Raw genomic sequence first — 25,691 nt, 5'->3', positions numbered from 1 at the left:
CTGGATAGCTCTTGGTGATCTGGAAGATTCACTTACAGTGAAATGCCTCATTGAAGCAGCCCGGTGCTGGGCAGTGAGTTCATGCTAGATCCTTTGGGCTCTCCCTGGAGCTGCTTGCTGCCTGGTCTCAGGGAAGCCCTGCAGAGGTTGGTGGGCTACGCTGGTCTCCTTGTGTGTGAATGGCTTTCACTCTACCATGAGTTATTTTGGGCACCATCCCCACTCTCTGCTTTCCACCCCACATCCTTGTTTGTGTTCTTCGGGTTTTTGTTTTTTTCTAAAGATTTTATTTATTTGTTTATTTATTTATTTGACAGAGAGAGCACAAGTAGGTAGAGAGTTAGACAGAGGGAGAGGGGGAAGCAGGCCCCTTGATGAGCAAAGAGCCGGATGTGGGGCTCGATCCCAGAACCCTGAGATCATGACCTGAGCTGAAGGCAAGAGGCTTTAACCCCCTGAGCCACCCAGGCGTCCCTCTTTGGGTTCTTTTTTAGATTTCTCATTTTAGGGTCATAAAAATCCTCCTTGTTTTGACTCGGAGCACTCAGAGAGAAAAGTCTTTCTCATCATCGTTGTATGAAAGAAGAAACCGAGAACTCCTTACCTGCTCCCGATATCCCGAGAAGAGACAGCCACCAAACATGTCTGGAAGGGTAGCTCCGCAGGAGAATTTGGGGTGAATTTGGAGGAAGCTCGGGGCAACATTGTATAACCATGAGGGCTTTTATCAGATCATTCTTTGAATTCTGTGTGGGTTTGTCCCAAATGCTGCTTCTGACAAACTGCAATTTCTGTAGCTTCATTTGGCCAGCCTTCTCCTGACTTTCTGCCAGCGCCCCCCAGGCTTGCTTCGAAGCTCGTGTCTTTCTGTGATACAAAGATGTTTAATAGTCCCGGGCCCTGCCTTTTGTGACTATTAATTTATACTTACGCTTGTGTTTCTTTTCTTTTCTTTCTTAAAGATTTTATTTATTTATTTGACAGACAGAGAACACGAGTAGGCAGAGAGGCAGGCAGAGAGAATTGGGGAAGCAGGCTCCCCGCTGAGCAGAGAGCCCGATGCGGGGCTCCATCCCAGGACCCTGGGATCATGACCTAAGCCGAAGGCAGAGGCTTTAACCCACTGAGCCACCCAGGTGCCCCTACGCTTGTGTTTCAACTCCTTCCTTTTGTTTTCCCCTCATAAAAATTGTTTCTGAGGGAAATGCTGATGTAAATCTAAACTTTGCGGGTGTTTTTCACCTTGGTCATAGATATTCGGTAATTTTTCAGGTGAAGGGAAAACCCATTGTCACGAGAAAGTAGCACCTCTTAGTGTACGGTAGCTGTAAATCTGTGGCTGAGGTATTCGGTAAAAAGGGGCCTCCCCCCTCCCCCGTGTGTGTGGGGAAGGGGCAGAACCTTGGCCTCCATTTTGCCTGTTGTACGGCTTACTGATGGGGCATGATCGCACAGACAGGAAAGGGTTGCCTTGGCATACAGTTGGAGGGAGCCAAAGCAAGTACATATCATGAAATCCCCTTGCCTTAAGCTCCTAGCCCCCGCTTAGACCTCTCCCCCAGGCAGTGCCCTCAGACCACGGGGAGGCTCGGGCTCCTGCTTCGCTTCTGCCTTTCTTCCTGCTGGCAATTTGGGGAGCATATAAAATATCTTCAGCCCTTTCATCCAGTAAGACACAGAAGACAACAGCCTGTATTACGTGGCTTCCTCATTTCTCCCTTTTTCTGTGTTCCTATTAAAAAGCTATCCTTTTCCCAAAGTTTAGAGGAAAAGCCTCGGCAAGTCTTCAGAGGGGTCCGTTCAAATAATTTAGTCACATACACCGCCCCCCTGCTTTCCCCCTAGAAATTTCTGCCATTCTGTCGTTCCTGGAAGCTTCCAGGCAAACGCAGGCAAACAATGTCCTTTGTGTGTTAGGCTGCAAGACTCCAGCATCTTTGCTTTTCTCTGGGGGTAGAAAATAAAAAGGAAGAAAATCGGTTGAATAAAAGAAGAGAATCCATCACCTCCCTTCTGAAGCTGCTGCTCTGGATGTAATTCTGGGTACTTTGGAGTTGGCAGTGGTGTTGGGTCACGTGGTCCTTGCTCACAGGTGTCTCTGGCGCCACCACCGGAAGGGCCTTTCTGGAAGGATGTGAACTTGGTTCACCCGGAGACCAGGAGCAGCGTCTGCAGCCAAGCCGACAGGCTGGGTTTGCATGTCGGCAGTCAGCAGAGCTTTGCTTCTTCTAAGCAGTTGCTCTTCCCTACTTTAAAAAAAAAAAAAAAAAAAATGCAGCCCATAGTGGGAAATTGCATTTCCCACTACTTAGGATGGGCTCCTGTTCTGTTAACTGGGGCATCCTCAGATCCTCTTGATGTCTGTTTCTGTTCATTGTTGTCAGGGCTGTCCCTGTAGCTTCCCCAAAGTGCAACTCCCAGAAGCCGTTTATCAGTGTATAATCAGTGTCCACAGAGAGAACATTCCAGTGCCAGATCTCTGTGCAGCCATGCTGGCCATTTAGCTTCAGAACCTGAGTTCAGTTGTCCTGAAGAGGATACCGGTCCCTGCAGCCCTGCTCAGGTACAAAGCCCGCTAAATGTGAGCAGGTGAGAAAATCCAGGCCTTCTGTCTCCCTGGGGATTAATTCATTCCCAGGGTTGTAAACATTACACGTCCCCCTTGCGCTTTATAGAACTGTGAGACTTGGAGGCAGTGCGGGCGACCTGCCCAGTGAGATATTATCATGTACACAACATTGTGCAGAACCAAGCACGTGTCTTTATAGGCATTTTTTTTTCCTTTGAATTTTGCTGTTCTTTACTTGCAGTCGTAGATGAGGAATGAAGAAAGCAAAACATGAATGCTTTGACTAGGTTTTTGCCTCTTAAAGTAACATTAGTAAAATTCTATCTTATTCTTTTCCTTGAGAAAAGATACCTTTCATTTTTATAGAAATCTACACAACCCACTCTGTCCCCCGGCCCATCTGTGTTCGCTTGCTGTTCTTGCTGCTCGTGGTTTTTGAAAGCGCCTTCTAAAATTACATGAAAGCAACGCTGTTTTGACAAAATTAGAATTCTGGTACGAAAGGCTTAACATGAGGCTGTGGAGAAAGGCCCAGCAAAAACCTTTGTATTTTATTTCACCCTCTCTGGGTTCAGCCTACAATTCCGTCAATTTTATAATTACTTCCCTAGGGCAAGTCCAATTCTCTGCCCGGGAGAAATAACAAATTCCGAAGTCGTCTCCCGGTTCAAAGACCATGCAAATGAAGACTGTTTTGATCTACATGTTTCAGTCATTCTGGAGCTTCTTACAGAAAATTCCTTTAGACTTTCTATGATTCTGAAATGTTGGGCATCATACTTGTTCAAACCTATATCAGCATGTGTCTTCTTTCTTGGCTTCCCACTTCCCACTACCCGGTAGGATTAGTCATCTGGTGCTGCCGTTTTTTTAAAACTAAGACTGTATTTTTTTTTTTTTTTTTTTTAGAGAAATTTTAGATTCACAGCAAAATAGAGCCAAAGGTGCCGAGTTGTCCCATATACGCATGCCCCCACATAGGCACAGCATCCCCCCTCCCTTTTCAACATCCCCATGGGAGTGGAGCACTTATGACTTGATGAAACTGTATTGACATACCATCATCACCCGAAGTTCAAAGTTCACAGTAGGGCTCACCTGGGACAAATGGGTGATGTCATTGGGTCCATCATTGTGATAGCACGCAGAGTACTCACTGCCCCCCAAATCCTCCGGACATATTAGCTTCAACCATCCGTCAGTCCACTTCCTCTTTCCTTTTGAGTCTCCCCTCCCCCCCCAGTATTGGTGATCATCAAGGCATGCTGATTTCTAACTCGTAAGTATTTCTTGAATCTGTTTCCTCAATGTGTAATATTGATTATGTGGTTCTAGTTCCGTCGTCACTATCCTGGTTGGGCTGTCTTGTCTTGCCTAGATCACTGCCTGGCTTCTATGATGAGTTTTTCAAGTTGGGATCAGTGAATGAACAAATCAATCTGGAAAATAGCTAACTGGGGGAAAAAAAATCTCTTTAGCTCTAGCTTGCGTCTGGTTACTAATGTCTATCTAAAATGCAGATCTTGCTTGCAAACCCTACAGCTTAAAAACTTTTTAGGTGGCTCCCAGGCCACACACCAGCTGCCTCCCAGACCCACCAATTCCCAGCAGGCCTCACTCATACCCACACACCTGCCACCCACGGGGACCACCCAACTCCCCCTTCTCTGTTGCATAAACCCCTGCTCTTCAAGGCTATACTTTCTCCTTAGAAATCTTTTCCCCACTTCCTGGAAACAATAGATTCTTTGTTGTTCAAGGGTTTGTGTAATGACAGAAACTGCTCAGAGCTCACCCTGTACCTGGAGCTCCCCTTTCTTATCTTCTCCTCCACAAGTCTGCCTGAGATGATCTATCAGGATTTACTTACAGGGCTAAAGTAGGGAGCTGGAAGTGAGCTTCAGGCTTGCTCTCTTTGGCTTAAAGCTAGAAAACTAAGCTAAACACAAAAATGAAAGAGCCAGGCTGTATGTTCTAGGAACAGGTAGTCCTTCCTTTCCCTACACTTAGTCTCTCTTTGCTCTTCTCGCTTCTTGACATTGTTTTCGACGGAGCATATAAACACAACAGCGCAGGATAGCCGGGATTCAGAAAGCCTGGGCACAGGTCTCCCTTCTACTGCCCACCAGCTACGCGCCTGAGGCAGCCAGGAACACCTGCGGGGCCTCGTAACCTAATCTGCTAACTCTCATCAGATGCGGGGTACAGCCGCTGAACTCCGAAATCCTGTCGGTTTCTTACCCTGATTCAGAGACTCTGTGGAACCTCTAACCTAGATATCCATAAGCAGGACCCATACATGGGTGTCTGGGAAGATGATGAGAGATCTTTGGGGGCTTCCTGGACCCCTAAATTCTGTGTAAAGCTCTGTATGAGCCGATCACCTACCTCATTGTGGTCCGCAGGTCCGCAGAGGGTTTGTCTTGTGTGTGTGTGTGGCGAGTTGGGGGGGGGGGGGGAGGGTTGAATGGTCTTTCTTCCTCTCTTGAGGTAATGATAGTTTATGGTTATCCTACTCTGTATTATCATATAAGCTAGCCATTGTTTTGGAGATGAGCAATAGTGTGTTCTCTCTCCGATAATCTTCAGGGTGGCTTTATGGGGGTTTTTTTGCTAATTCATCACCAACTGATTTTCTGAAGGCGGCTAGAAGACTAGCTAGAGGCGGAAGACGGCACTCCCAGAAGGAAAGTGACTTCTTCAAGTTTCCCTCTAGAGGAGCAGCAGCTACCAGGGGTGAGGGCTGGAGGGCCAGCTACTCTGTTTCTGCTTCATCAGATGAATGCAGTTGCCTTTCCGTATCCACCAGCCCATGGTGCAGTCAGGACTCCAGACCTGGCCATCGGTCTGTGGAGTACAGGGGCAGGCAAGCAGCAGGGGCCTCACCGTAGGTGGGAAGCCAGAGCATGGTGTCCTGGTTGTCACCCTCGGCTCTGCAGTTCCAGAGACAAGCACCTCTAGCTGTGGGCGTTCTCTCCAAGTTCTTCTTTTTCCGTTCTCCCTTACTGGCAGATAGTGGGCACCTGCTCTGTGCCAGTACTCTGCCAACCCCAGGGAAGCCATGTTGAACAAAACGGATCTGCCCTCAGGTGCCTGGGTGGCTCGGTCAGTAAGCGTCTGCTCAGGTCATGATCCCAGGACCCTGGGATCGAATCCCTGCTTAACAGGGAGCCTGCTTCTCCCACTCCTACTCCCCCTGCTGGTGTTCTCTCTCTCTCTCTATTAAGTAAATAAAATCTTTAAAAAAACAAATGAAGAAGCAGGATCCGCCCTATCTACATGGAGAGCACATGGCCTGTGCTTACAGAAGTAAGGCTGGTGTTAATAAGGAGAGGATTCGAATAACACTAAAAAAGTGAATATTGGTACTTATGGGATGTTAGTTACATGGAGCTGTTTCTGCTATGACAGGTCCCTCCTAGACAGTTCAAGGAAATTCACGGCAGAAACTTTAAGGACCTCTCCGGGTAGCAATGATACTCGCCAACCGGGTGCGTTACTCAATCCTTCTCTATAAAAGGGCCCCCAGAACAGTTTTACGAGGTTCCAGAATAACTCCCGAAGCAGTACTTGTGTTCTCTGCCGGAGAACACATCCCTGCTACAAGACTGGCAAACATGAGCCAGCATGGTGGAAATCTGGCAGGAAGAAGGCTCAGAAATTAGCACTTGGCCAGGCGTTATGTAACTCCCATGAAAATTTCAGACTAACAGCAAGTACGTTTGCCAGAAGAGATGTTATTTGCCGAGCTCTGACTACCATCCTTGGAGAGCTGGTGTTTAACACCCACCTTCCCCACCCCGGGTCTGGCCAGGGGCTGGCTCTAGCACATTCCTTCAAGGTCACCCCATTCTGAAGGAGCTGAGAGGCAACTGTGGGCTTTGCACTATGGGCCTGAGGCCGATTCACACAAGTACTCAGGCAGACTTAGATTCAGTTCAACGAGCATTTATGGAGCGCCTCCTGATTGCTACCTGCTTCCTGAGGCGCTGGCCATGGAAGGGTGATCAAACACTGTCTCTGCCCTTGAGAAGCTCCCAGGGAGTGAAGAATCTAATGTGGTCGGGACAGTCGAAGAGGTAATGCCCATGGGGCTAAGGGGGCCCAGAGACCAGGGTGGGAGGAGGCTTTCTCAAGATCACCCTGAGCTGCAAGAAGTTTCTTAGTGTCTGTGAGGACCTAGCAGCAAGGAGAGTGAGATACATTTGTGAAAGCACCACCCGTATTGAAGGTGCAAGGAAAGCTTAGATGAAAGGCACCAAGGGAGCTGGTCAGAGGTAGAAGGGATGAGAGAAGAGGTGACCGGAAGTCTCGGAGTGACCAACAGTGTCTGTACTCCGGAGAGTGCTCTCCCTGCGGAGGCCTGCGGAGAGTGCGCGGGCCCCGGTGGCTGCTCCTGCCGACCCCATTTCACAGAGTGGCGGGGGTAGAAGCCAGGCTCTGGCAGCTGGAGGAGCCACTGAAAGTGAAAAAGGAGAGGCAGGGAGCCTAGGCCAGTGCGGAGTTCCCAGCCAAGGTAGCTTCCTTGAATACAAAAATCACTAAAGCCAATGAACCAGAATCTCTGAGGTGGGGGCCCCTCCTCAGAGATTCTGGTTCATTGGCTTTAGTGTGGTGGCCACTGAGCTAGAGGGAACCACTGGTGCTTTCAGGAACCTGAGAAGAGAGGAAGACAGGGTGCCTCCGTGAGGTGCGGATGCAGGCTCCAGGAGAAGGATTCTTCCAGGGAGAGGAGCTGGTGGAGGGTTAAGTGAAATGTTCGTCAAAGGGTTCTGGGTGTAAGGACGGAGGCCGGGAATCTGGTGGCCTCAGTTGGAGCTGCTGGGAGTTTGCTCCAGGTTCTCTCAGGAGCCTCCAGTAGGGAGCAGAGAAGGTGGACTGTGGGATGATCCAAAGCTGGAGTTTTGTCAGGTAGGAGGGAGGAGTTGCTAAGAGCGGTACTACCCAAAGCCGTTCAGGTCATAGACCTGGGGCACAGGGACATAGCGAAGGACGCAAGGGGCCTGACATAAGGGACCTGACCAACGCTCTGACAGGGGAACCTGAAGACCATGGGAGGGTTCGGGTCTCTCAGGAATGCCCCTGGGGGAAGGCTGCAGACAGACAGTGGGCGCACTTTCCACTGGCAGCAAATCCCCGGGAGCCATCTTGATGTGAGTCTAGGATGGAAAAATTCTCTGCGTGAAAATGCCTTGCGTGGGCCCAACTGTGATGTATAAAATTGCTTTCTCACCTGAAAACCACATGTAACTGGGTTTAGCATTTTATGCTTCAGATGACATGTAATATCCAGAAGCAATACCCTCCCCCCAGTGCTAGTCAAAGTAAAATCAGAAAATGCTCAGTGAAAAGGAAAAAAGAAAAAGAAAAAGAAAGAAAACAGCAGTAGATAAAGCCACAAACCCCAAGCTTCGGCAGAGGGAAGAGGGAAAAACTGCAGCAGAGACAAGCTTTGAGGTTGTGTGATCTGTGAAAATTTATAGAAAAGTTACCTCAAAAAAAAAAAAAAAAAAAAAATCCCCGGGTGCTTTATTTGCCAGCCACTGGAATGAAGACAAATTCCCACCCAGGGTGTTGCTTTTAATTATCCTTCTCTTTATGTTGTTTCTTAAAATACTAACAGGCATTCTAGAGATGATATACCAAGATGGCTTAATTAGGCGTCAGATGAGTACCTGTGCCCACGAGCCCCCTTGCCGCTGGCTCCCTTATGCAAATCTGACTGACTTCTGAACCTGACTAGATAAAGCAGCAGACAGAATTGGAGCAGCTGGGCTGGCAGCACAGCTGGGCTGTCCCCATGGAGACCAGGCTCCCCTGGCAAGGCACTCTTTCCAGTCCCCCAGCTTTCCTCCCCACCATACACCCCCTTTTTTTCTTTACTGAGGTAAATGCGCAACACATCTGAGCCTGGGTCTCCCTCAGATGGTCTCCCGCTCAGTGCTGTCCTGCTCACAGAGATCACCTGGGGAGCTTGCTAATATGCAGGTTCGGACTCCCTCCGTGTGAGGGAGAGCCTCTGAGTCTGAGGTTTGGTTTCTAAAAAGCCTCAGGGATGGTCCTGGGCCTACCCTTTTTCTAGCCACCTAAAAAGTTCGAGAAAGCTCTGTCTGGCCTCAAGTTTGTTACTTTTTTCCTTGTTACCTGCCCCTCTCCTTTGCTCCCCTCCCCAACAGCCGTGCTGTCCTCCTGCTGCGCCCTGAGCTGCCCTCCCCACTTGAGCTCTTCATTTTCCTGTGTCTGGGCCTCTCTATAGGTCATTCTACAAAGAGCGCTTTCAGCCAACGGACTTCCTACATAAGACAAGCTAACAATTTGATTTTAAAAAGTGAGAGGAGGGAAGTAACTAGATATCACAGTGTGTCCCTAAGGGGAACAGCCTGCTTCATTATGTTTATCACGTGGACCAACAGATCGACAGCCTTGGAAGGTCACAGTTGGAAAAGCTGAGTCCCAAACTGTGGTTCCACAGGCACTCAGGTGCCTCCAGGTCAGGAGGGTCCCTGTCCTTCCTGGGTCAGCATGTCCGAAAGGCCTTCCAGAAATTGAGCTGGAATCTTGTTTACGTACAGCCAGCTCCATCTTGCCTACTTCTTGGCTGAAGAAGTTGTCCTGTTGCCCCCAAGTCATTGCTTCTTCCGGAAGAGCTGTTCTTCTTCTGCCATGAGTTGGCCATTCTGGTCATGGCCCTCTGATTCTGCTTCTCTATGTCCAGGGCTCGCCGTCTGGGATGCCCGCGTGGCACAAAGTTATCAAGAACTGTCACCATCTCATGGTTCTTTCTGTGACTCACTGCCAGCCACATCCCTGAAGTTGTTTTCACACATGCTGTGGCTCGGCTGCCTCTCCCTAGTCTGTAAGAATTGTAGTCCTTAGACTTCACGTTTGTGAGAATCAGTGTAACGTGACAGCTAAGATCCCAGGCTCTGGAACCTGACTGCCGAGGGGCGAAGCACTTCATGGAGAACCATTTCATTGTTAGTTAACACCTTCGTGATTGTCATCATCCCCACTGTGCTAAGCGCTTTGCCCACAGTAACCGTTTTAATCCCCATAACAACTTCGGGGGACAGGGACTAGATTGTCCCAATTTTACAAGGAAGGAGAGGGAACCTCCGAAGATCTTTCTCGTGCCCAGGGTTGGAGTTACAATGTAAAGCGAGGCAATGACCTTTGCTTTTTCGTTTCTGGCTTTTTTGGACACAAATGGAGGACCGTCTCCTCTGCCTTTATTTACCGATTTCATCTTCTAACCAGTGTTCTACCTCCCCTTGGCGCTGTGTTTCAGATTCTTGGTTCTGTTACCCCAAGCGCATCTGCCTCCCAGCTTCACCATGTCTGTCCCAATTTGAGAAGAATACCTTCTCTGTCTTCATCTCGATCATCCACAGATCAGAGGCCACGTGACAACTCCCTGGGGATTCTGCTCCCTGAAGCCCCTGGGCTCCATCTCCCAAAGCTCCCCCACGCCAGCAGCTCTGTAACCTGGTCAGGGAACCCCAGGGTGTAGCCCGGGGATGATTCGTATTTGAATATATCTGTATCTGTCTCCTCGTGAACATGCTGCATCTTGCCTTCCAAGATTCCATTCCATTCCAGGGTTCTTCCCAGGACAGAGGGCAGCTCCTAAACGTATAGTTTGTGAAGTTGACCCTCCAGGCAGGGCCAGTTGCAAAGATTGAGTCGAATGCAGGTCTGCAGAACATACAGACCAGGGGTGACTGATCAGGTCCTGCAGATAATGAGACCTAGGAGGTTGGCTCTGCATGTCAAGGCTCCCTTCCTTCTGACTCCACAGGCCTTCTGTGTCCCGACTAAACCATAGGAGGGTGAGCAGCCGTGGCAGTCAATATTTCCGTGTAGGGGGAGTCTCATTAGAAGGGAGGCTGGTGCGTGCCTTGAAACTTAAATCGTACTTTATTAAGGGCGATTTGCAAGAAAGGGGAGAACTGATGAACATCAGAGGGGCTAGATCCCCCACATAAAGCCATTTCTTGGTGCTGACTGGAAAGGCTGGACTGATTTCTTCCCTCTCCCCTCTACTGGTTCTGTTCTCTGATCCTGGGCCATTAGGGCAGTTTGGCTCTCTTTAATTACCACCCTTCTTGGCTTCCTGTGACCCATGACCAGGGAGCCTCTTGGCTTGGCTCTTGGAGGACAGCAGGAAGCCATGGATCTGCCATGAGCCTGAGCTCCCTAATATTGCCACTGTCGTTAGAGCCCACCCAAGCTACTGTGAACTGCAGAACAAGGAAAACGTTTCTGCCCCAACATGTTCTCCTTTTGAAATCCTCAAGCAAACGCCGAACACTGTCTTCCTGTGTGGTCAGGCAGAAGGGCTGTCCCTCTCCTGCTGGAGCCATGAGGGACCTTGGGCAAACCAAGCCCAGTGGATCCAGGAGGATTTGAGGAAGGCAGTCTTGGTTCTCACAGATCGAGTCTGCCCTAGCAATGCACGCAGTCTTGGGCAGCGGGTGCCCCACCAGGATGAAAGTGATGGGGACAGGTGAGGGAGCTTCCTCTGGGGAAGGAAAATGCCTCTGACCTTAGTGAATCCTTGGTATGATGTTGAATGCCTAAATACTAATATTGGTACATTATCAGGAAAACAAAGTGGTTAAAGCATGGACCTGAACCCTCACTGGTTAGGTTTAAATCCAGCTCTGTGACATTGGATCATTTATTTAACCTCTGCAAACCTCATGCGTAAGATAAAGGTAATCACTGGACCTACTTCATCGGTCACAAAGATTAAATGACATATTACAGATGAGGTGCATAGCACAGCTCCTGGCATTTCATAAAAGCTTTGTAAGGATTAACTGCTATTATTCCCATCTTCATCACCATCGCCGCCATTTCTGAGTGTTGGCTGTGTGTACCAGCCACATACACGCGTTAGCTCATTTCACTACCCTTTGAAAGAGGCGTCATGCCTCAGTTATGCCTCAGTCGAGGAAACGGACATCTGGAGAGGTTAATTAGGCTGCGCCAAGCTAAGCAGGTAAGTCACTGGGAAGTCATGATTTGGAGCCAAGTCTCCCTAACACCAGAGTCTCTGCTGTTCTCACCTCTGGCCATGTCCCATGGAAACAGCTCTGTTTCAGTACGTCCTGTCCAGTGCGTAGGAATGCAGAGCATTTTACGTGCCTTACATGTCCCGTGAAGGAGATATTCTTCTTATCCCAGGTTTACAGATGGGGAGAGCAAGGTTCAGAGAAGCTAAACAACCTCCATACATTTTTACGATGAAGAATTTAAATCCAGGCTGCCTGACTCTTAAAATCCATTCTGATGTCTGTGGAGTATGACTGCCAAGCAAGTGAGCAAAGGTGCTGCTCCTTGGGGGTTGAGAACAGCCCTTGGTGACCTTGACTCCTGCTAGCCACTGTGACCCAGGGGGACACAGTTTGCACGATCAGTGCCCATTTTCTGAGCTGTCATTAGAGGCAATTTCCACTTTCTCTGATGCTTCACTTTCCTGCAATTTCTGTAAGCTGTTGATTTGCTCAGATGAAGACAAGCTCCTGAGTATTTCATGGATTTGTTTACTGTACATCCTGCAAGAATATGGAAGCATTGAAGATAGTCCAGAAGGAGGCCCTGATGTATTGTGCAAAGGCTTTGTCGCATTGCTAGAGGAGGAGTCTGCCAGGGAACCCCCAGACTGCATTTCTTGATGTAACCTGAGGTTTTGGGACTAGAACATTCCAGATGTGCATTTCAGTATCAGGTCATGAGAGGGCAGCTTGCTTGGTGAGGAGTAGTGGTCTAGGCAGAACAGACTCACCGGCCTGGAAATTAGGGATTCTTAACCCATGCAGTCGTGCATGGCTGGTCTTAACCCCCTGAGCCACCCAGGTGCCCCCGTGCATGGCTGGTCTTCAGAGGTTCTGAGAACGCTTTACATTTCAATACTTTTTCCTAGAGAGTGAGCCCATAACTTTTACAATATTCTCAAAGGAGTGCATGACTCTAAAACCAGTTTAAAAATTATAGTTCTGGATTTAAAAATCACTAAGGAAGGAAGTTTAAAAAAAAAATCTAAACCAAGAAAACTCAGAATCCTTTTTTAAATGAAAATGGCAATGCTCCCTAGAGGCAGAAATGCACCTTCCTTTTGCATCAATGATATATGCTACAATGAATAAGTGTTCTCTTTGTTCTCTATTTCTGGAGGGGTTGGGGGAGAGGGAGAGAGCGAGCACGCACGCGCATGTGTGTGTGTGTGTGTAACAGAGAGACAGCACTTTGTGCCAGGTCCTAACCTAGAGATAGATTCCTTCATATCATTCTCTTAATTCAACGCACAATGTCTGTTTTAGGTAGACACCAATATAGCTTTATTTTATAAATAAAGAAATTGAATCTTACAGAGGCATAGAAACTCACCCAAGGTCAGTCTGTCCAAATCCTAAGATGTCTTACATCTATAAATCAAAATATAGGACAAATCATAGAAGATAATGTTCAAATAGTATACTTAATTTTAAAAATATTTCTTTTAAGATTTTTTTTTTTAAGATTTTTTTCATTTATTTGACAGACAGAGATCAGAAATAGGCAGAGAGGCAGGCAGAGAGAGAGGAAGGGAGGCAGGCTCCCCGCTGAGCAGAGAACCCGATGCGGGACTCGATCCCAGGACCCTGGGATCATGACCTGAGCCGAAGGCAGAGGCTTTAACCCACTGAGCCACCCAGGCGCCCCTTAAGATTTTTTAATGGAGGAAAAAGTGGAAAAAATTTTCTCCTCTCGCCCAGATTTTTTTGAAATTCTATGCCAGATTTTCTTTTCTCTCTGTTTTTATTCCTCTCTTCCCAAAATAGTTTTTAATTGTTATTATAAATAAGACTTTGCTGAAGGACTGTCCGGTGGGACTATGGTTTTATGGCTGCCCTTGTGTCACTGGATTATGTGAAGATGAGAGAGAAAGGCGACAGCCAGGAAGGGGCTAAAAATGAATGAATGTGGAGACGCAGTGACTCTTGCAATGACCATCTGTTCATCTTCTCAGAGAGTCAGGCAGGGCCACCAGGCAGAGCAAAGAGCTGTTTCTGATGATGAGAAATTAAAAGCATTAAATTAAAATTCACCCCAGGTGGATTTTCTCAGTCAGACACCGAGAGAGTGTTCATGCCCAGATGTTACAAAAAACCATTTCACTGGAGTCAGTGTTTGATCAGGAGTTCAAAGGAGTAAATTCACCTTCTACTCCGTTTCTTAAATCGTTTGCCCTCCAAATTAAGTCAGAGCTCGGAGTCTCTAGGATATGTGTAATATAAATGCATCTTGCCTACACTATAGATACAACTTCACAGGGACAGGAGTCCATTCCTATGCTTGTTCTGTCCTGCACCCTGTCCACTGAGCCGGTCCTGACTTATCCCTCAAGATAAGCTCCTGGTCAGGGGTCTGGGTGGCTCAGTGGGTTAAGCCTCTGCCTTCAGCTCAGGTCATGACCTCAGGATCTTGGGATTGAGCCCCGCATCGGGCTCTCTCCTCAGCAGGGAGTCTGCTTCCCTCTCTCTCTCTGTCTGCCTCTCTGCCTACTTGTGATCTCTGCCTATCAAATAAATAAATAAAATCTTAAAAAAAAAAAAAAGATAAGCCCCTGTTACCACCTCTGGAAGGCCTTTCCTAAACCCCACAGCGGCACTGGGGGCTGCTTCTCCCTGCTCCACGAGAGCCCACTGGTTGCCACTCACTCCCTTGGTCACACTCTCCTGTCAGTGTTAATTTTTTTTATCTGTCTCCTTCACCAGATTGTACACTCTCTAAGTCAGTTTTCACATCTGGTACCTGAAAGCTACTCAAAAATACGTGAACTAACAACTTTGGGTTTGTTCCCCCCTCCCCCAAAAGTAATTACGAGGATTAGTGTTAAGGTAGAACCAATGAAAGACTTTTCTGACCGTATAATAAAAGGAGGGGAGGGGGGCATTAACCTCTTGTCAAGACTAGTCAGGTGCCAAGGGGTGAAAACATCCTGAGGCAGTATACTAGTTATCTATTGCTCTATAATAAATTATTCCACACTTCCTGTATGATTTGTGGTGGTTTCTGTGGTCAGGGATTTAGACAAGGCATAGCTTGTGTCTGTATGTGATGTCTGGGGCTCATTCATTCACATGCTGGCTAGAGGCTAGGGGCCTAGCTAAGGCTCTCAGCCAGAATATCCCACAGATGGCCTTTCAGTGTGACTTGAGCTTCCTTACAATATGACAGCTGGCTTCCAAGGGCAAATAACCTGGAGAGCAAGGGCCAAGCCAAAACCACTTTGTATTTATAACCTGACCTCAGAAATTGCATAGCATCCCCTGTGCTGTATGTAGTCTGTTGGTTGAAGCAGTTAAAAGGGTCCTTCCTGGTTTAAGGTAGGGAAAAGACTTAACCCCTCAGTGAAGGAATATCAACATCAGGTTGTAAGTAGAGCCTGTGGAATGGGATACATACTGGTGTGGCTGTCTTTGAAAAGTGAACTCTGCCCCAAGCTATCATGGGGAAAAGGCCGAAGTCCATATAATAGAATACATATAAGAACCCTTCATGTGATAAAAGAGATAGGAATGAAGGCACACGGGTTGCGTGAAGGCAGTGAGTTTTTCCTTTACTGCCAGAAGGTAGGTGATTATAACTCTGTCAGGAGTGCAAGTAGGAAAAGGAAGACTTAACACCTTGTGAGGGAGATCTGGAATGTTAGAGAGTCCTGTTTCCAATTAATTGGTCGACATCATCTTCTTGCAAGGATGGGGCAGCTATAGTTGCCAGAGCGACACCATCAGCTGAGGTCGCCGGTGGACATCAGCTCGTTCCTGGCTCACTGTCCTCCCAACACCACTCTTGTCATAGCCCCTAATTATGTCATTGTCCATGTTGGTGATGCTGACTCTCAGCTTCTTCTTGACATCCTCTCTTCCAATGATCTTGTCCCCCAACCTTCTCAGTTAGTCAGTCCCATGGTCTTTGGGTCCTATCCTTGACTTTGTCATCACCTCTTATTGTAGCCATCGACAGTCTCTATTTAAGATGTCTCTTTCAGCCCCAGCAACGCTTTGATGCCACACGAACCTCTAGTCCCTTGTTCCCACCATCCTTTCCCTACCCCTTGCCTGCTCAAGAGCTGGCTCCCGCCTACTTAAACCAGAACTTCGTCATTAGACTCACCCCTTCGCATATGCTCTCCACTCCCTCAGCCCCCTCCCTCTCCCGTATATTCTAACAGACCCCACCCGCCACACCCTCCACAGCTACCACCACGCAGGGACCGGTCTCACCCTAAATTCACGACAGTAACCTCAGGGGAGTCTGCAGTGGGACCAGCAGTCAGGCTTTCCTTGGAATGGGGAAGTGGAAATGGTACCTTGGGCTGCTTGCCTGCCCCCAGAGCTGTGACCCCAGCTCTTTGGGTCAGAGCCCGCCATCTGCCAGGCACTGAGCATCGCTGCTCAGACCTCCGCGCACACCCAGCCAGCCTGCGGGAGCATTAAGAAACCCCCTTCAGAAAACAGCTTCTCTCTGCTGACACCCCGGCTTTCTGGTAACTTCAAAACTGAAGGCTGGTGAGGTGACATCCCCTCTGAGGGCACCCTTTCCATTTCCGCCTCATTTTCTGTACACTCAGCATTGCTGAGAGAGCTATTCTGACATCTTCTATTCTTAGCACCAAAGCACAAAGTCACATATGCAGATAGACCAAAATTAGAAGAATAGCACATTGATTTTTCCAAATTCTTTGAAGAATCAAGAACACTTAGGGGGTTGGGTGGGAGGGGTAACCAAGTCACTCCGGGGTGAGGAGCCTGGAGACTTTGACACTGTGGAGATATGTCACCTTGGGCAAGTCCCTTTAGCTGTCTGGGTCCCAGTCTTAATCATTTGCAAAGCAAGGGAACTGGATGAGGTAATTCCGAAGGCCCTTCCTGTAGATCTTTCATTCTGACTTGGCCATGGGATGATAGAACATTCACAGTTGTCCCTGTTTTTTCTGCCTCTACTTCATTCATTTATCAGCTTTTCAATCAAGTAAAGTCTCGCTTCATGCTCAGAAGGTATAAAGATAAAAAGGACACAATCCCTGCCCTCTAGGAACTTGATAAAATCCTACGATTATGCCCAAAATGATCAATGTTTTGAAGAAAGTATGTTCAAAGTATCATAGGAACCAAGTAATAAAGGACATTAGTTCTAGCTCTGGAGGCTGCAATCTTTCACAGAGGAAGTGGTGTGGGAGAGTAAGTATTCTTAAGCAACTTTGCCAGGGTGTGGTGGAGGTAGGCACGGAGAGGACATTCCAGTTACCAGAAAGGGCCCAAAGGCATAGTGACTCTGGGGAACAAATTCCAAGTTTTCCCTATGCCCAATGATGAGGTACATGTGTCAGGGGATGAGGCTGGCAAAAGGGAAATTGGAATCCTCTCTCTTTTTTTCTTCTCATTTAGCAAAAATCTCATTTTGGAATTATCCCAAGGTTCTCATTTTTAAGTCAGGGCTTCTCTGCCATTCTGAAGTCTTAACCCCTCTAGGCTCTCCTTTGTTTTACATATAGTGTCCTGAAATTTGGCCTGTTTGTTTATGCCATCTCCCTGAAACCATTTATCATTTATCAAATATTTCCTGTAATGTATAACGCAGCAGATAATAGCTTCATTTTACAAAGAGAAAAGTTAACGTAAGCATTGATTTGTGGATGGCTCAGTATCAGGTAAACAGACCTGAAATACACCCTCGCTCCCTCCTGCAGGAAAACTGCTGGGCTTTCTTGTTATCTTAAAGTCAAGAGAAATAAGTACTCTTGACCGACTTGTGCAGTGTTACACTGAGATTGTCATAAGGGTTAGATTCTGAGTCAGGCACGACTTAAAAGAACTAAATACTGTGAATACCATAGAAGGTCAGGGAAGAAAGCATAACACAACTTAATACTTAGAATATGGGTTGGTACGACTAACAGCTACTGTTTTTTCGCAGACTAATTGTTTCATAAGGAAAATTTAACCTTTTTAAAAATCAGTGTGGGAGTTGGTTGGTCACCCAGACTTCACAAGACAGTAGCACCCAGGTGAGAGAGTCATTACCATCCAGGATTTGGCCTTTGACCTGAACTCTTTGAACCAAAAAGTTCAACTATTCATTCTCCCAAAACTGATCACAGTTTAAAGGCTGACTCTGAATTCAGAGGTTTATAAGCAAGGTCTTTATATTGTGTCTCTAGCACCATCTACTGGGAAACAAACGTGACTTTATTAGGATTCTTAACCTTTGAAGCATCAGAAACCCGTCAGGTAGCAAAGAGAAAGGGTGAGAAAAGAAAAGCTTAGTGGATTCTAAGAAACAGAGGATTAAGTATATTGTTTTGAAGTTACTTATTTATAGATATAACCACTAAAACAAAATTACAAACTTACGAACTTACAAGACACACACACACACACACACACACACACCATATAGTAGATTTTTTTAAAAGATTTTTTATTTATTTAACAGAGAGAGAGGGAGAGAGAGCGAGCACAGGCAGACAGAATGGCAGGCAGAGGCTGAGGGAGAAGCAGGCTCCCTGCTCAGCAGGGAGCCCAATGCGGGACTCGATCCCAGGATGCTGGGATCATGACCTGAGCCGAAGGCAGCTGCCCAACCAACTGAGCCACCCAGGCGTCCCCATATAGTAGAAGATTTAAAAAAGCAAGCAACAGGGGCACCTGGGTGGCTCAGTGGGTTAAAGCCTCTGCCTTTGGCTCAGGTCATGATCTCAGGGTCCTGGGATGGAGCCCCGCATCGGGCTTTCTGCTCAGCAGGGAGCCTGCCTGCCTGCGTCTCTGCCTACTTGTGATCCCAGTCTGTCAAATAAATAAACTCTTAAAAAAAAATAAAAAGCAAGCAACAACAAAAATTCATAAACACAGAAAGCACAACAAAAAAATGTAATGACAGAACTAAGAATAATTAGAACATATATATAACATATATGTATATGTTATATATATGTTATATACTATGTTATATACTATGTTATAACATAGTAATGCCATAAAATGTCTCTGTTAAACAAAGTCTCTCAGACTGAATCACAAAGCAAAACCCATCAGAATGCTGTGTGTAACCAAGTCATACAGAAACATTAAAAATAGGAGATTTCAAAGCAAACCAAGCAAATGAAAGCCAAAGTGGCAGGAGTCTTAATCTTGGTATCAGTAAAGGCTGATTTCAGGACAGAATGCTGATTTCAGCATTAAATTACATAAAGGAGGGCACCTTGTAATTATAAAGGATGCAGTTTACAATGAGAGTCCACTGTATCTGACACCATAAAGAAAATCTCAGGTAGTTTCACAAAATAAGAATAATACAGGCAAAAATGCCCAGAAATGTTTTAATTCTTAATAGTTCTGGAGTAAAAAGGGAATTCCAGCCCCTAAGCTAGTACTACCCAGAAAATAAGTAAATAATGTATCATTATTATATATAATGGAAATAATATACATGGCACATATTGGAATATATAATAAATGGAGATATGTTATAATTATATATAATGGAAATTCCTATATGTGGTATAAAGTCTGTTGCTCAGAAAAACATTGTGACACTAAATACTTATATGATTCCAAAAAGTGAAAATAAATTAATGCATCTAATGCAAGATATTTGAAAAATAACAAAATAAACCCAAGAGAACAAAAGAAAAATTAATACAAATGAAATCAGAAATTATGATTTTGAAAAGAGGAAGAAAAATGTAGTATTAATACATAAATCCAAGAGCTGCTTCATTGGAGGGGGAAAAATAAAATAGATAAAGCATTAGCTAACCTATTCAATGCACAAAGTTAGAAATGAGCACAGGCCAATAACCACAGACAGATGAAATTGAAAGGATAATAAGTTACTGTCTTCCTCGACTCTACAAATAAATGAGAATAATATAGATGGGATGCATATGTTTTGAGAAAAATATAAATTTGCACTTATAATGCCAGAAAAGAAATTTTAAATTGACAGATTATCACAGAAAAAATAGAAACATGAGGGCATATAGAATTGTCCAATGAAGTACATAGGAATAAATTTAACAACAACCTCCAAGACAAACAGAATGAAAAGAGCAAGGTGGAAACAGGCTCTATCTTTGTGTGTGTGTGCATGGCTCCGTGCTCACATACTTGGATATCCTTGTAAGGTCTCTGGAAACATGCGCCAGGAGCAAGCAACAGCAGTTACTTCTGTGGAAGGATACTGGATCTGTGGGGAACAAAGATGAGAGAGATTGTTTTGATTATGTAGTATTTTGTATCTTTTACATTTGTTACCTTTTAAATTGATTACTTTAATCAATTTAAAGGTGGGTGGCACAGTCCCTTGAGCCTTTGGCTCAGGTCATGATCCCAGAGTCCAAGGATCAAGTCCTGCATTGGGCTCCCCACTCAGTGGGGAGTCTGCCTCTCCTTCTGACCCTCGCCCCTCTCCTGCTCTCTTTCTCTTACTCTCTCTCTCCCTCTCAAAGAAAATCTTTTAAAAATAAATAAATAGATTACATGTGCAAATACTACCCATTCAAAAATTCTTTTTCATGCAAGCAGAAGCAAGGCGAAGGAAATAGATGGTTTTAAGGGGGTGTTTTCAAAAAGAATGCTACTTAGTTTCGCCTAAAGCTGACTCTGGTTAGGAGAAGGATTCTTCTGTGTGCTTCCCAAACTCGCTTGGTCGAATAATGGACATCAGATGCTAGGATGGTGTGGCCTCTGGCCTCTGGCCAGGCCTCTGGGCCTCCCTTGAGTCGTTGGGATCCCAGGCGTCCTCGAAGCTCTCTGTGAGCTCACAGACTGCAGGCCTCACATACCAGAAAGACCATGTTTCTGAACAGCAGCTCCGAGTTTAAGAAAAGGTTGCTCTCTTTTGCCCAAAGATAGGAGATTCGTGTTTCATGTTAGTATTTAGGAACACACAAAAGCAGAGCCAAATGTTTCGAACAGCTAAAGCTGGTTCTCCTTTTACTTGTTTAAATCTTTTAGTGGTAGGGTACAAGTTCCTGATTGTTCTTAGCCTCCTAAGATTTCAGACCCACTTTGCGTGCTACCGCTCTCTTTTCTAAAAATAGCATAGAAGCTGCGTTCCTACAATATCTCCACCTGACCACATGAAAGTAAGGTAGTTTCTCACCCTAAAAGAGTACATTAACTAACTAGCATTTGTATTCACCTTTAAATATGTGATACTATTCTAGAACAAAGGAAGACTTTTAAAGAAACCAAACTGGGCTTCCAGTTATAGAATGGATAAGTCACAGGAATAAAAGGCAGAGCATAAGAAACATAGTCTGTGGTATTGTAATAGCGTTGGGGGGTGACTGTTGGGGGCCACCCTCATGGAGAGCACAGCATAATGTAGAGAGAAGCCGAGTCACTGTGTTGCACACCTGAAACGAATGCAATATTGTGTGTTAACTATGCTTACATTTTTTTAAAAAGTTTTTAAAAATAAAGACAGAAATTAAACCGGATCACAGTGTCAGGCCCTGGAAATAGAGTCCCTCTCCACTTTCGAGAAAGCCTGGCCAGAGTACTCCAGCCTGCTGCCTTTTTCCTTGCCTCTTCCCACCAGGAGAAGTTGCTCCAGTGCAAGGAACTGCCTTTGACCTGAGGAAGCCAGTGGAGCTTGGAAAACACCTGCAGGAGTTCCGTATCAATGGCTTTGACCACAATTTCTGTCTGAAGGGCTCTAAAGAAAAGCACTTTTGTGCACGGTAGGTTCTTGTCACTTACTGCCTCTGTGGGGAAGAGAGAAGAGATCCCACCTCCTATATGAGGAGCATCAGTAGCATTTTCTATGCTGCAGGGACTAAATACCACGTCCCTGGTCTTTTCAAAGCTCCTGGTCCTCCCCCTCCCCCACTAGGCCAGTAGCCTGTCTCTCTTTGCTCCCTCTCTCCCCATCTGTGCCTGTTCTTTAAAGCACATTTTTGGGACAAAGCCCAATTCCTCCTGACTGAGGTCACCTCTGCTTTCCTTGAACTTCTGGAGTGCTTTGTACTTTGTTCACACGGGATTCGTGCCCGGTCTACTTCCTTGGAAAGTCAGACTGCACTTCTCGTGGGGCACTCACCGGCAGCGGCCTAGGGTGGGCATCTGTGTGCACTCTCCCTCCTCCTCACTAAATTCTGAGCTGCTCACACCATCTCGTCTCTGTGAGACCCCACCTCTGCCCTAGTGCCTGACACCATGCTTGGCATCAGCAAATCATGTCTGTAGAACAAATGGATTTGAAATAAAGCAGAGGAAACGACTTAGACTCAATGGAAACTTCAAAAGCCTTCTCTCCCTTAGAGGCCACCCTGCGTTCTTCCGGCTGGAGTCTGCTCTTCTCCTCTTGACTAATGCTCAAACTTCTCTCTCTACTGCCCCCACCTCGAGGAGACTCTCCTGCCTTCGCTCCACTGTTCAAATCCTGGCCCTCCTTTTCCCAGACATCTTTCCCTGAACGTCTTCATTGACCATACTTTGCTGGGATGTTTTACCTCTCAGTAAGAGGGTAAGACTGAGGCTTTTCTTTGTCCATATCCCTTCAACACCAAGTACGGGACTGGGTAGTTACTCTCAGCTCTGTAGAGGCCTGGTTTTTGTTGTTGTTCTTTGTTTTTGGTTTTGGTTTTTTGTTGTTGTTGTTGTTGTTTGTTTTTTAAAAAGGAAACAGTGAATCTAGCAAAAACGGATAGTACATCTGTTCTCAGGGGAGATCTGACTAAAAAGCGCAGCCTGCTGGAGCCCCAGGAAAGGGGGATGTTTTAATTTAGAAAAGCATCTCTTCTCTTTTAAGACATGGCTGGTCGCTTTGCCAGGCCAAGCAGAGAGCGCCAGCTCTTTATGAGAAAGAATCTCAGCCGCTCCTGAACCTAAAAACTGCTTCTCTTCAACCTGGCTGCCCCCGAGACACACACACACACCACACACACACCCCCCCCGCCCAATCTGGCCAGGGTGAGCCTTCCTCAGAGAAGCCAAGATCACAGTGAGAAGTCGCCAAGGATCCTCAGAACCACCTGCTCATGCCTCACCCCAGAGACTGCGGGAATTTCCCATCATGCTCTTCTCACCTTTGTCTCCGTGTCCCTGCTCTGTGGCCGGGTCTGACTGCTGGCTTCGAGGGTGCTTCCCTGCTTCTCCCTGTCCCTGCGAGCTTCTGCATCCTGTGTGGTCTGCCTTACCCCCAGGGTCCGTCATGCCGGCAGCGGGCGGGTGCTGGAGGTGTACACCACCCAACCTGGGGTCCAGTTCTACACGGGCAACTTCCTGGACGGCACGCTGCAGGGCAAGAGGGGAGCCGTCTATCCCAAGCACTCTGGTTTCTGCCTGGAGACCCAGAACTGGCCTGATGCTGTCAACCAGGTAAAGCTTCCGCTCGGCTTCTCAGGGGTGTTGTGCCCCAAGGTCACTATCTGACAGAGGTCACGGCACTCAGGTCTGTGTGATTCAAAGGTCCACGGAGCTTCTCTTCTCCTAGTCATGATAAGGAGACCTTTAGCCAAGTACTAACATAGCATTTTTATGTATTTAATCTGTTTTGTGCCTTCAAAGCCTTTATTCAGTTTAATATTGCTCCTTGTCCACACCTGTTCATCTTCTGCAACCACACTTTTGGGCGGCGGTTGGGTGGGGGGAGGAGAAAGAGAACCCTAAGCAGGCTCCACACCTAGCACGGAGCCTGACACAGGGCTTGATGTCACAGCCTGGGACCATGAACCTGAGCTTAAATCAAGAGTCAGATGCCTGACTGAGCCACCCAAGACTCCGTGCAACCACAGTTTTAAAATGATCCCATCATCTTCCTGTTTGCTTACTGGTGACTTCTTTTTCTGGCTGCTACCTGGAGTAGTGCCCCTCAAAGCAGCTGCCCGGCAGCTCGCTCCAGAACTTAAACTGACACACAGCCTCCTTCATCAGGAGAGTCCTGCCCTAACAGCGTGCTCAGTGATGGGCCTCCGGTTCTCTATCTCGCTGCAAACCCAGGGTAAACAGTCGTTACGTGGGCAGCTGGTTCGAGAGGCCAGTCCAGAGCTGTCCTGAACGGTGCAGGGTGCAGCTGGCTGGAAAGCTAACCTGCCCTGTTGTTTCCTTCACAGCCCCACTTCCCTCCTGTGCTGCTGAGGCCCGGGGAGGAGTATGACCACACCACTTGGTTCAAGTTTACTGTGGCTTAAGCGTAAAGACATGACCTCTTCCAGGGCCAGGCCGGGAGCCCCTTCAGCAGCCTGTCTCCTTCCCAGAGAGGAGATGAAGACTTAGAGGCTTTCAAAGTGATCCTGCGAATTGAAACCATGTAAAGGGTAGCTTCATAGTAATGAGTCTGAGTATCGATTTCCTTTCCCGGTGACTGGCTCCAGGTCGGGGCTAAGGAGCAGTTCTCTCCTCTGTGTGGTTAAGAGGACCCACCCATTAATGTCATCTCTTGAGCCCCAGCCCTAGCCCAGAAGAGGTACCCACACCCCTTGTACTGGGTTGGCTCTGTCTCTCCACGCTGTTGCCGCCTTCTGCTTTTTACCCTTTCTTTGATCCTACCCTTTCCTCTTGTTGTCCTCCTCCTCTGCCTCCTCCAACCACTTCCCTCCCGTGCAGTACTGTGGCCTTTTCGGTCTCTAAGCTCCTGTACCATGGCTGGCAGAGGGGCCTGTCTGCCCTGGGAAGGCTGGAGATGCCAGAGAGGGAGGGAGCTGGGGCTTCGGGAGGGTAAACGTCCCTCGGAAAAAAACACAAGGCTGGGGAGCGCCTGGGGGCTCAGTGGGTTAAGCCTCTGCCTTCAGCTCAGGTCATGATCCCAGGGTCCTGGGATGGACCCCCACATCGGGCTCTCTGCTCAGCAGGGAGCCTGCTTCCCTTCCTCTCTCTCTCCGCCTGCCTCTCTGCCTACTTGTGATTTCTGTCAAATTAAAAAAAAAAAAAAAAAAAAAAAACACACAAGGCTGGGAACGATTTTAGTCAGGACTTGACATCAGGTCATGCACATTCAAGTCCCCTTCTTTGCTCCGATTCAGCTTGCCAGGGCATTCCTGGGGTCACTGAGGGGGCCAGGCTTTCTTCCCAGATTCATGATTGTAAGAAGCATGAGTCTGAGTCGGAGTTTAGGTTTCTTAAAGATGTCCCTTAAAGGGCCAGGTCCAAATATCCAGAGAGAGTCTGTAATTTTGATTCTGTTTTTGGGATTGAGAAAGTCCCAGCTCAGCCAAGGCGAGGAGGGCAGCCAACAAGCCACTGGAGACAAGAGCCGCGTTAGTGTGGAGACGGGGCCTGAGGACGGCACATGGCACCTGGAGCGAGAAGTCGTGTTGTGTAGATGAGGCCGGGCTCCCCCCTTTCCTGAGCCATTGAATTACCAGCTATGGGTTTGGGTTGGTGGTTGGTTTACGCTTTTTAAAGAAATGTACCTTATACTTTTGTACACTAGCAACCAGTTGAAATAAAACAAAAAGCTGCATCTTCAGAAGACTCCCCATCTCCTCACTCATTTTTAAAGCTGACATGGACCTTTGGGAAATGGTGTGTTCTGGATTCCACTGTGCTCTCCAGTATAAGCGCCAGCATCTTCCTAGAAGAAAGCCACCTAACTGGCAGCCTCTTGAGCTTCCTATACTCCCTCTTTCTTAGCAACGATAAACCAAAAATAGTGTTCATTTTTAAATTCATTTCATTATGGATTTTCTGGATACCTATTATGTCCACAGTTCTCTGCTGAGTCTTTTAAGGAATTCAGAAGTAATGTCTAAGATACAGTGTCTCTTCAGGGAAGACTAATAGTGACAGTAAGATATGTAGAATTGCACCACGACAGACCCAACCCTGAGCGCCAACTTTGCTAATAGCATTTATTACATGGGCAATCTAATTTCACTCAGCCTCTCAGCCTCTATTTTTCTCACCTGTGAGGCAAAGGAATTAGACTTGAAATATCTGGAAGGTAAAATCTATCTCTGCAGGGCTAGAAACAAAACTGGCCAGTAGTCAAATTCTTTTTCCACAGGCCCTCCCCGTGCCTGTGACAGAAAGATCTGACAAAGTGGACAACAAATGCCTAAGCCAGCCAGAGCACTGAGCAAACGACACAGAGGGCCAGGAGCTGTGGTCCCGTTTCTCTTCCC

General features: G+C 47.0%; 1 protein-coding gene across 1 annotated transcript in view; it reads left to right on the top strand.

Annotated features, from left to right (window-relative positions):
* Positions 1 to 25,041, top strand: part of GALM (galactose mutarotase) — a 51,763-nt gene extending 26,722 nt beyond the window's left edge. Inside the window, exons 5-7 of the mRNA XM_059188552.1 lie at positions 21,167 to 21,308; positions 22,773 to 22,947; positions 23,682 to 25,041. Coding sequence (XP_059044535.1) covers positions 21,167 to 21,308; positions 22,773 to 22,947; positions 23,682 to 23,759 — 395 coding nt within the window. The 3' untranslated portion in view covers positions 23,760 to 25,041. The remainder of the gene's footprint in view (positions 1 to 21,166; positions 21,309 to 22,772; positions 22,948 to 23,681) is intronic.
* Positions 25,042 to 25,691: the final 650 nt, after the last annotated feature.

Source organism: Mustela lutreola, chromosome 9 (genome assembly GCF_030435805.1).
Source record: "Mustela lutreola isolate mMusLut2 chromosome 9, mMusLut2.pri, whole genome shotgun sequence".
Taxonomy (NCBI): Eukaryota; Metazoa; Chordata; class Mammalia; order Carnivora; family Mustelidae; genus Mustela; species Mustela lutreola.
This window is presented reverse-complemented; position numbering and strand designations above follow the sequence as displayed.